Genomic DNA, 16836 nt, shown 5'->3' on the forward strand with positions numbered 1-16836 from the left:
AGCTAGCAAACAATATCAAAGTGGATAGTAAAATCTTTATCAAGTATGTTACAAAAAAGGGAGATGAGAGTGGATATAAGACCGCTAGAAAATGAGGCCAGAGAAATAATAATGGGAACAAGAAGAGGGCAGATGAATTAAATGAGCATTTTGCATCAGTTGCCACTGGAAGACAACAGCAGTGTGTCAGATGTTAAAGAGTGTAAGGGAAGAGAAGTGAGTTCAGTTACTCTTACAAGGAAGAAGGTGTTTAAAAAGCTGTAAGACCTAAGGGTACACAAATCACCCAGGCCAGATGAACTGCACCCTCGGCTTCAGAAAGAGGCATTGGCAGAGATTGTGGAGGCATTAGTAATGATTTTTCAAAAATCATTGGACTCTGGAATGGTGCCAGAGGACTGGAAAATTGCAAATTTCATCCCACTCTTTTAGAAAGGAGGAAGGCAGCAGAAAGGGAATTATAGACCTGATAGCCTGACCTTGAGTTTGGGAAGCTGTTGGAGTCGATTGTTAAGGATGAGGTTATGGAGTACTTGGTGACACAGGACAAGATAGGACAAATTCAGCATCGCTTCCTTAAGGGAAAATCTTGCCTGACAAACCTGTTGGAATTCTTTGAGGAGATTACAAGTTGGATAGCTAAAGCAAATACACAGGATGTTGTATATTTGGACTTTCAGAAGGCCTTTGACAAGGTGCCACACATGAGGCTGCTTGCTAAGTTTATGCCCATGGTATTAGGTAAAAGTTACTGGCACAGTTAGAGCATTGGCTGATTGGTAGGAGGCAGCAAGTGGGAATAAAAGGGTCATTTTCTAGTTGACTGCCAGTGAATTGGTGTTCCACAGGGGTCAGTGTTGGGACTGATTTTTATACTGTATATCAATGATTTAGATGATGGAATAGATGGCTTTGTTGCCAAGTTTGCAGATAATACGAAAATTGATAGAGGGGCAGGTAGTGTTCAGTTAACAGGTAGGGTGCATAAGAACTTAGACAGATTAGGAGAATGGATGAGTGAGTGACAAATGAAATACAATGTTGGAAAATGCATTTTGGTCATAGAAATACATGTGCAGACAATTTTCTAAATGGGGAGAAAATGCAAAAATCTGAGATGCAAAGGGACTTGGGAGTCCTTACGCAGAACACCCTAAAGCTTAACTTGCAGGTAGAGTTGGTGGTGAAGAAGGTAAGTGCCATGTTAGCATTCATTTCAAGAGGTCTAGAATACAAGAGTAGGGATGTGATGCTGAGGTTTTATAAGGCACTGGTGAGGCCTCACCTTGAGTACTGTGAACAGTTTTGGGCCCCTCATTTAAGAAAAGATGTGCTGGGATTGGAGACGTTTCAGAGATGTTCAAAGTTATCCTGTGTGGAACATTTGATAGCTCTGGGACTGTACTCACTGGAACTCAGAAGGATGGGAGACGGGATCTTACTGAAACCTTTTGAATTTTGAAAGGCATAGACAGAGTTGATGTGGAACAAATGTTTCCCATGGTGGGGGAATCTAGGATTAGAGAATACAGCTTCAGGATAGACGGACATCTATTTAAAACAGAGATGTGGAGGAATTTCTTTAACCAAAGGGTGGTAAATTTGTGAAATTTGTTACCACAGGCAGCTGTGGAGGCCAGGTCATTGGGTGTCAGAGCTTGACAGATTTTTGACTGGACATGGCATCAGGGGTTATGGTGAGAAGACTGGGAAGTGGGGCTGAGGAGGGGGAGAATGGATCAGCCATGATTGAATGGCAGAGCAGACTCAATGGGCCAAAAGGCCTAATTCTGCTCCTATGTCTTAGGTCTAAACAAAATCTGATTATGAGTTCAACTTTGCATTACAGACTATGAACGACTCATAGAATTAAGAATTGTGCAGCACAGTCTTTGGCACTTCTGGCCCATCTCAATCGACGCCAGCTATGATTCCTTCCATACTAACTGCATTAGGCCCTTATCCTTCTGTGCCTTTCCTATTTAAGTAACTGTCCAAATGCTTTCTAAACAACACCAAGTGCCTTTTGTTCATTTCCCTTCAACCAGGTTCACCTGACCCTAACTTCTGGATTTGACCTATCCTTTACCATCTCTATCTTAATACTTACATAATTACAGTTACAAGAGCCAAAGTGCTCTCTGACTGCTTTCCAGTGACCTGCCCCACCTTGTTCTCTAAGAGTAGGTCCAGTATTGCACCCTCCCAGGTGGTGCCCACTATATCTAGACTTGGAAAACTTTCGTGGACACATTTCAGAAATTCCACTCTGTCCCAGTCCTTAGCTCTCTGGGGGGGCCCAGTCAATACTGGGGAAATTAAAATCTCCCACTTCTACAACCCTATTATTCTTACAACTATGATCAATTTCCCTATCGATTTGCTTCTCAAGTTCCCACTGACTATGGGGGGGGGGGGGGGGGGAGGGGGGTATCTAATACAGCTGCATTAGAGTGGTCCTGCCCTTCTTGTTTCTGAGTTCCATCCACATGACCTCATCTCTAAGAATGTCATTTCCATGTACTGACATCATGTCTTCCTTATCAAAAAAGGAATGCCCCCTTCTCACATTTGTCACATCTTTAACACCTGTATTCTGGATTATTGAGCTGCCAGAATATTTCTGCTATGGATATAACATCCTGGTCTTCAGAGCCAATCCATGCTCTGAGCTTGTGTGCCTTATTTGTTAAACCTTGTACATTGAAATAAATGCAACTTAACTGAGGTTTCTTTTCCCTGCCTTCACTGTGTCCCTAGCTATCCTGATCATTGCTCTCACTGCATAATCCCATAATTTTCTTGGAGTCTCACCCATGGCTTATCTAGTTTAAAGCTTCTCGTGTGCCCTCATAAAATTCCCTGCAAATATATTTGTCCCTCTCTCGTTGAAGCGCAGGGCACCTCTACCCCAGAAGAGATATTAATTGTCCAAGAACCTGAATCCTTGCCCCTGCACCAGCTCTTCAGACACAAATGTAACTGTTTTATTCTTCAGTTTCTGACCTTGCTAGCACATGGCATCTGAGGTAATCTGGAGATCATAACCCTCTCATCTCTGTTTTAGTTGGGCAACCCTTCTTTCAAGAAATTAAGAATTGTTAACAAAATGTTAATTGATACATCAAAAATTTCTGTTGCATTCCAAAATTTTAACTTTACTAAGCATGGTGATTTTTACAACATATGCTATTCCTAATGAAATATCCTGAAGGGAAAAGAAATAAAATAAATTCAAATTGCTCTTAATTAAATATATTCTGTGAACATATTAAAAAAAAGCAAAAGTTCAGGAGAATTAATTTTGTTTCTGAGGATTTTGATGTTCATTGGTGATATTGACTAACCAGCATATGTAAAAATTAATAGTTTTTCTAGGAAGACAGATACTTATATAAAAAAAAGGCGCATGAATAATCTCAGCATCTGACAACTTTCTTCTTGACCCGGGCAAACTGGGATATGCAAAAAGCAACATTTTCATAATGTGCCTCAGGTAAGAGACTACAAACTGATAAAGCAACATCTCTTCTGTCACTCTGATTCAAAATGGATCCTGATAGTATCCAACTAAAGCTTTGAATGATGTTGTTACTCTGCAATTTTGTGACTTTAGTCTGACAATGATATGGAACAGAAAGTGTTGAGTTATGCTGCTGTTTCCATAATACATCTCCGAATATGAGTTACGCTCTTTCTAGTATTAGTTATCACGTGGCACATAGTAGGCAGATGAGTGGTGGCAGATTAGCTGATCGAGGTGATGCCACACCACTGGTCACAATCAAATGCCATTTTGTATTAGCAACTTTATTGCTTGATTACGCAGAAGTGTTTCAATGATGTAGCATGACAAAGGAACACAAGAAAATAGAAGCAGGAATGGACTACTTAATCCTCATACCTGCCCTGTCATTCAAAATGATCATGATTGATCTATCCAAGGCTTAAATCCTCTTCAGTGGAGTTTCTCACAGCCCTTAGCTCCCTGATCTTAAAAAATAGATATCTCCAATTCAAATACCTTCAGTGATCCTCCTTCCTCACCCACAGTGGTGGAGAATTCCTGAGCATCATCATACTCTGCTACAAGTGTCTTTTGCACATTGATCTTAGCCAGGTTCCATACCTTGAGTCTGCTGTGTATTTAGTATTTCAGTAATATTTGAATAAAATGTAAATATATTGTATGATTAAATATTATTGTTCATTTAAATAATCATTGCAGGTTATATGTACAAGTACATAAATGGTGTATGTTATCACAGCACCAGGTGATAAGTGCGCATCTCCTTTAAAGTAAACATGAAGTTAGAGTCACATTTCGGACTCCCATCTTTTCCATTTGACAAGTTTAATGTTTTAGAATTGCAAAACCTAACAGTAGAAATTTTAAGTGAACCCGAGACGACCTGTTGAAGCACAGCAAGACATTCTTGTTAAAAAATATGGAGCAAGAAATGGCCAAGTAAAAAAAACAGTACAGCACGTTTCTGTTCTGAAGGGGAAGAAGGAAATGGATGAGTTTAAAAAAAAGCAGTAGGAGACAAACTCAAGGTTTCATAAATAATGTGTACTGGGTGATAATAATCATAAATAAAAATAGGAGCAGAAATGGCTGGCTACATCAGAAAGATTGACACAGCAGATTACTGGATATTGTATACTGAATGGATTGAGCAGTATTTTGAAGCAAATTAAATAGCCAATGGAAAACAAGTACCAATATTGCTGAGTGTATTAGATTTAAGGGCATACATTTTGCTTTGAAATTTAACTGCTCCAACCAAACCAGTTGAAATGAGCTTTGCTGAAAGTAATGCAGGAACATTTAGAACAACAAACTTTCTTGACTGCAGAATGCTTTAGGTTTCATAGCAGAATCAAAAAGAAGGGGAGTCCATTTCAGTGTACATGGCTGAATTGATGAAGTTGTCTCAGAAAAGTCAGTTTGGTAATTGGCTTAGTGATGCATTGAGAGATTGTTTACTTTCAGGAATCTTACAAAAAAGTATTCAAAATCAGCTCCTAACTGAAGCATGAACATTTAAAAGAGCAGTTGAAACAGCTGTATCAATGGAAACAGCAGACAGAGCCACAATTGAGTTGTAATCAGAAATGAAAGTGACTATGAACAAAATTGCAACACATATACAGAATAGAGTCTGGTGGAACAAGCTGTGATCCCATTGTGGCAGGAGCTCACACACACCAGATCAATGCAGGTTTAAAGGCAAAACTTGCAAAAAGTTCAAGAAAGTATGACACAAACAAAGAGCATGTTGGGCAGTCAAAAATAAATGAACCACACAGGGAACAGATAACGATAAAAATCAAACTGCAGTTTCAAAAAGTGCACTAATTGCATGCTATTGATGAAAAATCAGATAGTGGTGACAGTGATACAGAACCGGCTAACCTTGAGATCTACAATGTAAAAACTAATAATAGACCAGCAATGTGGCTTACACCAGAAGTAAGTGGCAAATTCATTAAAATGGAATTGGATACTGGTTCAGCTGTTTTGGTCAATCCACAAAATGAGTCTGAATGGCATTTCAAAGGTGCTGAAATGAAGCCTGCAGATATCCAGTTTAGAGATAGTATTGGAGCAAAGATAACTCCTATAGGAATGACATTTGTAACAGGGAAATACAACAACCAAAAAGCCACATTGGGAATGTATGTGGTTAAAAAAAAATACAAGAGGGCCAGCATTGTGGGGCTGTGATTGGCTGAGAAAATTACAACTTAAATAGAAATCCACCCAACAATTGCATGGGGCAATTCCCTGCAAGAGAGTCAACTGAAAGTGAAATAAGAAAAGGTCTGGATGATGTCACAACTGTCTTCATGCTGTACACCCTGACCATTGCCTAACACAGGGTAAACAAGTCTGTCTCTGGTTAGAAAGCTTATTGGATCATGAATATAATGAATGCAGTGGTCCAACTCCAACAGCTTTTGTAGGCAATATATCTGAGAAAGCTTCTGATATGTTATTCAGGCAGTTATTCATGAAATATGGCTTGGTTTTAAATTGGAAGAGAGTTCAAAGAGCTCCAGGAAAATTGCAAGCACGTGGCTTGTGTAAGTACAAAGAGCCAGAATCTACTCTGAATACATTAAGGTTATTGCATGAACTTCCAATGGGAGACAAAAAGCCATTTGCAAAAGTAGATGCAGGGACCAAAGCCCAGCTGGATGAATGGAAGGCCAAAAAGAAAGGAATCAATGGAGATACGAAAACAGAGGATTCGACAGATGATGTTAGGATGATGAAACTGAGCGATCAGATCATAAAGGGATCAATAGAAGGATTAATAAGAATATACTCCCATGAACTAAATGCACCTTCTTAAGATCAAGATACAGATACTAGAAAGAAGAAAAAGGAAAAGAAAAGGAAGAGGACAGATAGAGAGAAATAACATGAGTGAGAATGAGAAAGGTGTGAAAGAGAGAAGGAATGTGAGAAAGAAAAAGAGGAGGATAAAGAGAGGGAAAGAAGTTGGGCCAGGAGAGAAGCAAGGATTCAAAGAGAAAAGCCAAGAAAAGGAGAAAAAAGATGTCCAGAGCTGTCAAAATGACTTCCAGCAGTCTCAGAGTCAACTCCTACCACCACCATCAAGGAGGCCCCTGAACCTGAGGCTGTTTCACAGCCACAAGTCTCATCTACCAAGCAGAGTGACATCCCTTGTCAGGAACGACGTTATCCCACAAGAGTGATTACGTCGTTACGACGTTATCCTCCACAGTGATTAAATCTTTAGGCCTGAAAAGTACAATTTAAACTTTACTACACTGTGGATATCTGTATAGTAGTTGTATTATAACGTATATAGTGTATAGAGTTGAGACGTATTCTATATTGAGTTGGAACTCATACCTAAGCAGGAGTGTTGTGTATTTAATATTTCAGTAATATTTGAGTAATATTGTAAATGTATGATTTGATTAAGTATTATTGTTTGTTTAAATAATACATTGTGTGTTATATGTACAAATATGTAAATTGCATACGCCATCACATCACCATGTGATAAGTGTGGCCATGCTTAATGTAAACACAAAGTTAGACTCATATTTTGGACTCCCATCTTTTCCTTTCATTTAATTTAATATTTTAGAACTACAAAATATAATCGAGTCCTTGTTTGATAATCTCCCATCAGTGAAAACACCTCAAACCTGTCACACCCTCTGAGGATATTGCTTGTTTAAATATCATAAGGGGGCGTGACATGGTTCACCTGATCTCCCTTCATTATTCTAACTCCAAAAAATATCGATTCCATCCTTTTTAAATGCTTATGATTAGATAACCATCTCATCCCAGAAGTTAGCATAGTGAATTTCTTTCCAGCAGTCTCTATTGTAAGTGTATCCTTTCCTGAATTATGTGATCAAAGCTATGTAACAGCTGCTAACATTTTTTTGTGATTCGTGAACAAGAAGAGCTAGATCCCTCTGTACTCTACTCATTTGAAATTTTTTACCATTTTTATATTAGTTTACCATTTGTTTCCTCTGACTGTAATACAGGACACAATATTTCCTCACACGGAACTGCATTTGTCAAGGTTTTGCTTCCTTACTCAACTTATGTATAATGTATAACAGAACTGAAATATCTTTTTGCAGCATCACATCCAACCTATTTTTGTGTTATTGTCAAATTTATACTCTGAATGCCTTTTAGGTCATTAACATAAATGGTAAATTGTTGTGGGTCAAAAACTGATCTTGAGCCCTAGTTAAATTCTTCCAGCCTCAAAAGAAACCTTTCAATCTGACTCTGTCTTCAATGTGGTAACCAATATTTAATCCATGTCAATATATTTCTCTAATGCCATGCCTTCTTATCTTATGGTCCAGGTACTGACTTCGACACGATATGGATATCAGTTTGCTTTACCAAAAAATATGCTTTTTACTACGTTTATTTACTTTCAAAAATGTAATAATATGAATGATAGATCATAATAAGATCATTTGAATATAAATATACCTTGCATTTAACTTAAATTTAAATATAACTGATGTATATAAAAGTGCAACTGCACTTTTCCAGGTCGACTTACATTTTAATTCAAGCCTTATGAAATCCGTATTGCCCAGATTTTCGAGGAATACTCCATATGGTGCTGAGGTCTTGAAGTAAAATGAGATGTCAGCACTCGTCTCTCCATGGAAAGTTGAGAAGTGAAGATAAGAGGACGGGGTATTGAATGAAGCAGCATTCCAATAGTTTCCTAATTGGAGAAAAAGGAGAGATAGAAATGACCTAACTGATTTGCATGTTGCCGTAAGTAATAAGTGTTACAACAATGGATCAGATGGTGCATTGATAAAATGTCAAAGCTTTCCAAAAACCTCATCATTTATGAAACAAAAAGAACATTTCTTGCATAGGAGAAATTAACCTCTTGCTTAATCATTGATTGTATCATTTACATAACAAAGTATATGTGGACGCTGCCACTTATAATAAATAACTTCTTTTTGCTGTGGATGGTGGATAGAATTAGTACTAGAGGCTAAGGCGGCAAAAGTTTCAGAAGGCGGGTGATTCAAACATAGACACAGTTTAATACATTTCAACACCAGCAGCATGTAGTGTTACCATGACATTAGCACACAAAGATCTGTGCAAAAACATTAGAAGTGAAGATTTTAGGGAGAGGTCTTTGCTTGGAACAACAGACATGCTCCAGAAATTACTTAAAACAATTTAATTAAGCACTAGAAATTTATGTGTTAATTGGATTAAGTTTTGGAAGAGATTTAAAGACTTACATTGTAAAACTTAAGGAAGTGCACAAGTGGATTTCTTCAGTAATCAATTTAATTAAGTCTCCAACTTAGAACTTACAGAAATAGCAGGGAATGGGGAATTTGAATGATAATTACAGGGATTAGAAAATTGAACACATTAAAAAAAATCTACAGTTTCCCTATGCAAACTTGCCCAATTAATCATTATTCATTTATAAACAAAGACAGAAGAGTATTTATCAGTGGAAGAAGGAACTCAAAGGAAAGCCCTCATAACCACGTACGTACATATAAGTTACAAATGAACATCAAACCAATCAAGGCAAGCTAACACATTTGCTTGTCTGCCATATTTGACTTACATATCTGAGTAGTACAGATATATATTCTAATATATATCTGTTCTAATATATCAGAAAATGGATTTATTTAACGATTTAGGAAACTTTTTTTTTGCTAAAATGCTAACTGAAGTAATCCATTTCAACTGAAAATACCGCACTAAAGTGGTATGAATAGTGACTTAGATTCATGAAGATGAGGTTTTTCAGGAGCAACTCTAGTGCATTTTACAGATCTTAATCTGGTAATGATGCCACTGTTTCAACAATTCCACGTTAATGTAATCAAGCCCTGAAGTCATCCCTCTCTGTTTAACATACCCATTCCAGAATGCACATTTGTCATTGTCGGAGAAGCAAGTATTTTGAGTAGTGCTTTAACAACAGGAAAATCCCTGAACAGAAACATGAAAAGAAGTTAAACAACCTAAAGTCCAATCTGTTGTCAAAATAATTGGAAAAATCTAATTAAACTGTTTCTTCTCAGATTAAATTTCAATTGGCCTTTTAGGGAGGAACAGTTGCCAATTTGAAAATGAAGGAAATATTTGAGAATTATTAACTCATCAGTGGGTAAAGTGAAATCTATTAATAAAATAATCGCTCTTATGCATATGAAGTGAATATCATTAGCAAGCAAATGACATCAGTATAATATTTCAGGAGCTCTCTAAATGTGAGAATTGACTAAAAGTTAACCCTGTCAAATCAAATTTCTGCATATTTCTTGTAAAAGTAATATAATTTAATTCTAAAATCACCAGCAGAGAAGGCCAAGTATTTCAACAAGCCGGTAGGAGATCCAGAGTGCAGCCATAAGGGTGGTGGGTGCTGGGGGGGGGGGGGGTGCTGGGATAGGGTGTGGGGTAGGGGAAGCTAATGTATATCTTGTGGATGCAGTAAAATTAGAGCCAGCGGAAATGGAGCACGTGAGGCAGCTTAGTGTAAAAGGAATTTCACTTCCAATGCTTGAATGTAAAACCTGTCCTTTTAGCTTTAACACCGTTTCTCGTTGCACAGATGCTGTCTGACCCATTGAGCCCTTACAGCATTTTCTTTTTTATTTCATGTTTCCAGCATCAGAAATGGAAATACTTACAGGCTGTAATAACAATATTTTTGCAGTGTTTTGGCTGTTGTATTTCTAGTAGCAACAGACAATGATCACGAATAATTCTAAGTACAATACATATTAAATTTTGCAGCAAATTTGATCTTTCAGCAATTCATGCCTAATCAGTGTATGTGAAGGAAAATGATAATAAAAATTAGAACGTGAGCCAAATCACTTTTTTCACAGGTGGGTGGAAAAGTACAAAACAACTGTAAAATGAGTAAAAGTAACTATCTTAGTACAAGGAAGTGAAGTAAAATGTGAGGGAAGTAAATACTCATCCTTAAAAACAAAATCCTGCAAATAAATTCACATAGATCGAAAGAGGCCTTCAGTAGGCTGATGGGAAAGAAACTCAACAACAAATGACATATAAGGCGGATTTGGCATGTTATATAAAGTAATTGTCACTCTTCTTACAAAGCCTAATCTAAAACTCAAGCAGCAACACTACATAAAGCCCTTGGGATTCACTTATGAATCAGACAATTTCAGATATTTCAGTTATAAACTGTTTCAGATTTTCCAGTTGATATGAGAATTGGCCAGTTGTGCTGAAAGGTCATCACTGCGTCATGTTAACTCAGTTCTTCTCTCTCCACAGACATCTTAAGAACAGCTGAGTATTTCTAGCATTTTCTTTTATTTCAGACTTCTGGCAATTGCAGTGAGTTGTATCACAGTTTCAGAACTGATTCTTCCTCACTCCAGTGCCCTCAGTGCCTTTCCTTTAACACCTCTTTGAGACAGATCATCAACAATAAACAAGTCTTCAGACCCCTCCATCAGCTGGCAGCAACACCATTGCATCATAACCTACTGTATCACTGACATTCCATCTGCTCACCAAACCTTTCCACTTCTCTGCAATTTAAAACATAACGTTTTGAAACTTTATTGAGTTCTGCAGAAGAACCATTGACCTGAAACTGTACTTGTCAGAACTGTCCAATCCTGATGCAGGGTCTTAACCCAAAACACCTTTGCTTTCACAGATGATGCCTGACCTGCTGAGTTCTTACAGCTCCGTACTCCACCATCAGCAGTTTTATGTATTTTTCTCTTAAACTCTTGTTTCCCTGTTTGCAGATACTGCCTGGCCTGCTGAGTATTTCCAGCAATTTCTTTCCAGCAATTACTTTCAATTTCCAGCATCAGCAGATTTCTTGCTTTTTACATATGAGTTTCCAGAGCAGTGCAGACAGTTGAGTCACAACAGTCCTACATCAGATGTGGTCTCACTGGCTCTCCACTCGGCCGTGGACCACCTGGACAACAGCAATACCTACATCAGGCCACTGTTTATTGACTACTGCTCAGTGTTTGACATCACCATCATCTCCTCAGCTTCATAGCCTGGGCCTCTGTACCTCCTTCTGCAACTGGATCTTTGCTTCCTCATCGCGAGACCACGGTCAGTGTGGATTGGAAATACCACCTCCTTGCTGACACCACAGAGGAAAGGGTGACTGGTTTCAGCTTCATAGGTGTCAACATCTCTGAAGATATATCCGAGGCCCAACATATTGATGCAATTATGAAGAAGGCTATACTTCATTAGATTTGGTATATCGGAAAAGATACCAGCAAAGATCTGCACAGGCACTGACTTGTTGCATCACTATCTGGTATGAAGGTGCCAATGCACAGCATTGGGGAAAAGCTGCAGAGAATTGTAAACTCAGCTCCATCAATGGCACAGGCCAGCTCACCATTGAGGACATCTTCAAAAGCGATGCATCAAGATGTGAGCACCCATCATGAAGGACCTTCACCCTCCAGGACATGCCCCTTCTCATTATTACTATCAGGGAGGAAGTACATGAGAAGGAAGATGTACAATCAAAGCTTTAGGATCAGATTCTTCCCCTCCGCCATCAGATTTCCAAACGGTCCATGAACCTATGAACACTACCCAACTATTTTGCTCTCTTTTTGTAATCTTTTGTAATTTTTATATATGCACTGTACATAACAAGTTTCATGTCATATGTCAGTGATAATAAACCTTACTTTGATTGTCAGTTGACAATAGGTTAGTGTAAGTTTACTATAAAAATGGGTGCTTAAAGGAGACAGAGACTCAGTGAGTGGAAATGCCTGCTTCTGTGCTGCACTTTTCACTGAGTCTTTCACACTTCAGTGATGAGTCACTCTGGTTGTCATACATAATGCTTACTTGATGAAAGGAGCCCAAGAAACTGATAAAGAGATCTTTATTAAATTCTGGATTCAGAATTTGACAAAATTTGTTAATATTATTTTGTCATTGAAATCAAGATCTATCTATAATAAAATCATGAAATGAATATGAACAAAATTAGAATATACTGTTAGTGTATAAAATAAGTACATATAATTATAATAAGTATAGATAGGATAGACAGTCAGACCATTTTTTTCCCAATGTAAAAATGTCAAGTAGGAGAAGAGATGCATTCTAAAGAAATGTGCAAGGAGAGTGGTTGTTGCCTGGAATGGGATGCCAGTGATAGTGCTGGAAACAGATAATAGTCCAGCGTTTGAAAGGCTGTTAGTCACATGAATATGCATGAAATGGAGGGACATAGATCATGTACAGGCAGAAGGGATTTAGTTTAATTTGGCATTGTGTTTGAAGCAGACATCATGACCCGAAGGATGTGATCCCATGTGTACTCTTCTATGGTCCATAGTACAAATTAATTCTAAATTTAATTTAGAGCCTAGCAGATAACTGGAAATAATAGTGTGTAAGTTCATCCACACATCCTTATACCCAAGTGTACGATTTTACAAGGTGAAAAAAACTCTAGACAAAAATTTAAAAATTTGCTAAAGGTAGAAACATGCTTCAGAGAGGTACATTATATAATACGGCCTGAGGATCCATGCTAAATTCGCTGGATGGATTTTAGGCTCCTGCCTTCCAACTGCACAACGTTATCCAACGGGAGTATATTTGAACACTGAGTGTTGAAAATATTTTTGATGGAAAATCCTGCAAAGCTTCTGAAGCAAAATTTCAGACTTAGTTCCTCACCAAACATTTTGCTTTGGGGCATAAGTGCGAGAATCTCAACTTGTAACCTTGAAACCAGCTTCATTGGGGCTTTTAAAAATAACCAGCATGTGAGACTTCTGCATGATGTATGGTGGAAGTGTTTCTGTTGTCATTCTTGATTAGGATCAGTCCATTCTTTTTGTAAATGACAGATGCGATGTTGAAAACAACACCGCCTGTGTGCTTCAGTTGACAAATAATATTCACACAAAAATCATAGTAACTGACAGCCAACATGTGATGGCCTGGAAAGAAGAGAAATTGTAAATGCTACATTAATTTGATTAATGGTGTTCAAGCTGGTGTGGTGTCATTTGCCTATACATCTTCCAACCCAACTCTCTCATATTATGTTTCATATAATTTACAAATCATTTTTTACAGATAATTTTTATTATTATTAAATCCTCCCTCCCTTCTGTGTAGAGAGTATGAATCAGTTAGAGGCCATAAGTACAAGCCATTGCCAGATATTGTCATTTATGCAGGAAATAAGTAGTTATTGTAGCATTACAGTACATCATCACACATGTTCAGCCTCTTCCTCAGAGGCCCACGGGACAACAGCAATAACATCAAGCATTTTCCCTCTTCTAGATCTTAATATGCAGAGACAAATTGTAGTACTTCTATTATTGATCAAGAAATACATTGGCCAAATGAAAATGCATGATTTGCAAGACTGTATGTGTGTGTACAAATTGCATTTATTGTTGGTGGAAATGTGTCAATAATGAGATTTTCAGAGATGTAGTAAACTGTGTGGTGCACAATAACTAATGCACAGGAGCTGAACCATTTTGAGAGCATGCATCTAAATTCGCATTAATCTTTTAAAAAGTTCTCTTGCATACTGTGATAATTTTGAACAATGATCATCACTGATTAATGAATTAGTAATAACAATTATGGACATTTTACGGCAAAAGAATGAGTTCTATTGCTTATTTACAAGTATTACATTTTTACTATTAATAAAAGTAGAATAGACCAATTGCAATAAATGAAGCAATTCAGAATATGTTCTAAGTTCTAAGTTCAGAGTACATTTATTTTCAAAAGTATGTATACAGCATACAGGATTCAGCTTCTTGAGACAACCACCAAACAAAGAAACACGATAGAATCCATGTAAAGAAAAAACACACACAACAAGGACCATCAAGTGTGGGGTGAAAAAAAAGAACAAATCAAGCAAGCAACAAAAAGTGAACGAGTAACACACACAGAACATTAAACATCAAACCGGAGAGTCTCCACAGCCATGAGCCGCCGGGGTGAATGAAGCCGGTTCAGGAGATGATGGCTCTGGCCACTGCCACCAAGTCCATCAGTTCAGAGCTGTGTCTGTGTGGCAGAGCCACAGATCCATTTCCGGGCTGAAGCATCTTGATCAAACTGGGCAAATAGGAAAGTGCATTCAGCGCTGAGGACATTAAACATCAAACCGCAGCCGAAAGTGAGTCCACAGCTATCAGCCACTGAGGCCATTGAACTTTGCAGTGTGGGACCCAAGACTCCTGCACCTTCTGCCGGCCGGTAATGAGAGGGAGACTGGTCAAATGTAGGAAAACGGTACTGAACACCCGTTCATTTTCCACTCCTGTCCTCGTTGATTTTAATCTTGCTTAATGCTTTAATTGGCGCGGAGTAATAGAGTCAACCATGGGTTCATGTTCTGCCATTAGGAATTGATGTAGCCACTCCAGCCATAGCTGCACTCTTTACTGAATTCCCCAGGAAATTGAGGAAGCACCAGATCATTGAGATGGCCCAAAAATACATACTTAAAAGGGAAATTACAGGCTGCAATCAATTGCATTTCAGAAAAAGTAGAAGTAGTTTTGTAAGCTGTCTGCAAGATGTCGCCTTTAGTCACTGGCACAATCTTGCTGGAAAATAATAGATATCATTGATATCTAATAGATAATATCTTAATACATTATCTTTGATTAATGAATTAGTAACAATAATTATGGATGTTTTATGGCAAAAGGATGAGATCTGCTGCTTATTTAAGGGGTTTTACTATTAGTAAAAATACAACCGACAGATTGAAATAAATGAAGCATTTTAGTCTGCCTGTTCAAAATTAGAGAAAACATCATTTTAAAATAGTATTGCTATTGTAAGTGTCTACTATCCAAGTATGCTGTATGAGCAGGTCTATAATGATTTCAAAATGTATCATCCAACCTCACGTATTTATCATCCAACATCATGAGTTCTCACAACCATAAAGCTGGCGTCAAGTTGGCGTGAAACATCTCCCGTGAAAACAACTCACTCTTCTCAAGTTCTAAAAAATCATTCACTGCTTTACCTGGCAGTAAACACAATGATGATGTATCTTGTTATTATGAGTGTGGCTTAAAGAACTGAGGTACAGCATCGCAAGCCACACGCCAACTAAATTTTTTGCATGCCAATTGGGCACCGCTGCCATAGGTTTGTTACCCTTAAACTATTGAGTTTTCTTACTCACTAGCTGAGATGAATAAAGAGATTGGCCAAAATATCCTTTATAACTTACACCTACATCTAGAGAACTCTCTCACTTTTCTTCCACAATCTTGGCAGTGAGGTGCTGCAAAATTTAGCTTACTGCTGCTCTTCAGCCACTCAGAAACAATTCAAAACAAAAATAGTAACGAAAACTAAAATGTAAAACCAAATGTTAAATATGTACTGGCCTTGCAGCCAATCCACTCTGTATAAGACAAGGTGAATTCTGCCAGGTCAGAGCACAGTAAAAACACATGAGCAGCTAACTGCTGAAGGCAGGATGACAACTGTACTCCAGCAGAAATTCCAAAACTACTGAGGTCATGTGGGGAAATGCCAAGATTTTTCTGTAAATACCTATATGAAAGGCTGATTTTGTCTGATTATGAAAATAATCACTATATTATTGTTACTATACGCTGGCATATTATGCTGGAAATGGATTACATCCTGGAGTTTACGCATGCACTATCACATATGGATGTCTTAAACTCTCTCATATCTTCAGCAGGCTCTATGGAGTCCAGCATTAGATGGCAATCTTGGTGAAATATTTAAAATCACATGGGGGAACTACCTCATGAACCCTGCCTGGTCAGGCCTGTAACAGGATCAAAACCCTCAATGATTTCAACGGGGATTTTGAGCAAAGAATTAGAAGGCTAAGTGAAAAGTAACTTCTGTTTCTAAAATAGCATTACTTTCGTGTATTTATTTCTACATATGTTGATTATAGGAGAAATTAGATAAATCAATTAAAATGTTATAATTTTTATTATTTTGATTGCTTAGTTTAATTTTAATTGGGTTTGAATTCTTCAAGGCATGAGAAACACTTGAACCAATTGCAGATATTACGGCTGGTGGGGAAGATGCACCACGCATTGTTGCTGTTAAGTTAACAGCACTGGATTCTGGGATATTTCAGCCCTGTCTTAGTTCTGAATCAAGACAATCCAAGCAGAGGCTGACAACCAGCAGTGACACAGCTCAGCAAGTTCACACCCAATTTTTTATCGTCCTGAAGCTGTTAAGTTCCTTGCTTTTGAAAACAC

The 16836-nt window shown here is 37.9% G+C and overlaps 1 protein-coding gene across 2 annotated transcripts in view; it reads right to left on the minus strand.

The window, feature by feature from the left end:
- The window catches only part of LOC140732153 (contactin-associated protein-like 2), a 1811541-nt gene that overhangs the window by 247972 nt on the left and 1546733 nt on the right, over positions 1–16836 (minus strand). For both annotated transcript variants that reach the window (XM_073054373.1, XM_073054374.1), the window contains exon 16: positions 8085–8255. In XM_073054373.1, the coding sequence (XP_072910474.1) occupies positions 8085–8255 (171 nt within the window). The remainder of the gene's footprint in view (positions 1–8084; positions 8256–16836) is intronic.

The sequence above is a fragment of the Hemitrygon akajei genome, chromosome 8 (assembly GCF_048418815.1).
Source record: "Hemitrygon akajei chromosome 8, sHemAka1.3, whole genome shotgun sequence".
In the NCBI taxonomy this organism is placed as follows: Eukaryota; Metazoa; Chordata; class Chondrichthyes; order Myliobatiformes; family Dasyatidae; genus Hemitrygon; species Hemitrygon akajei.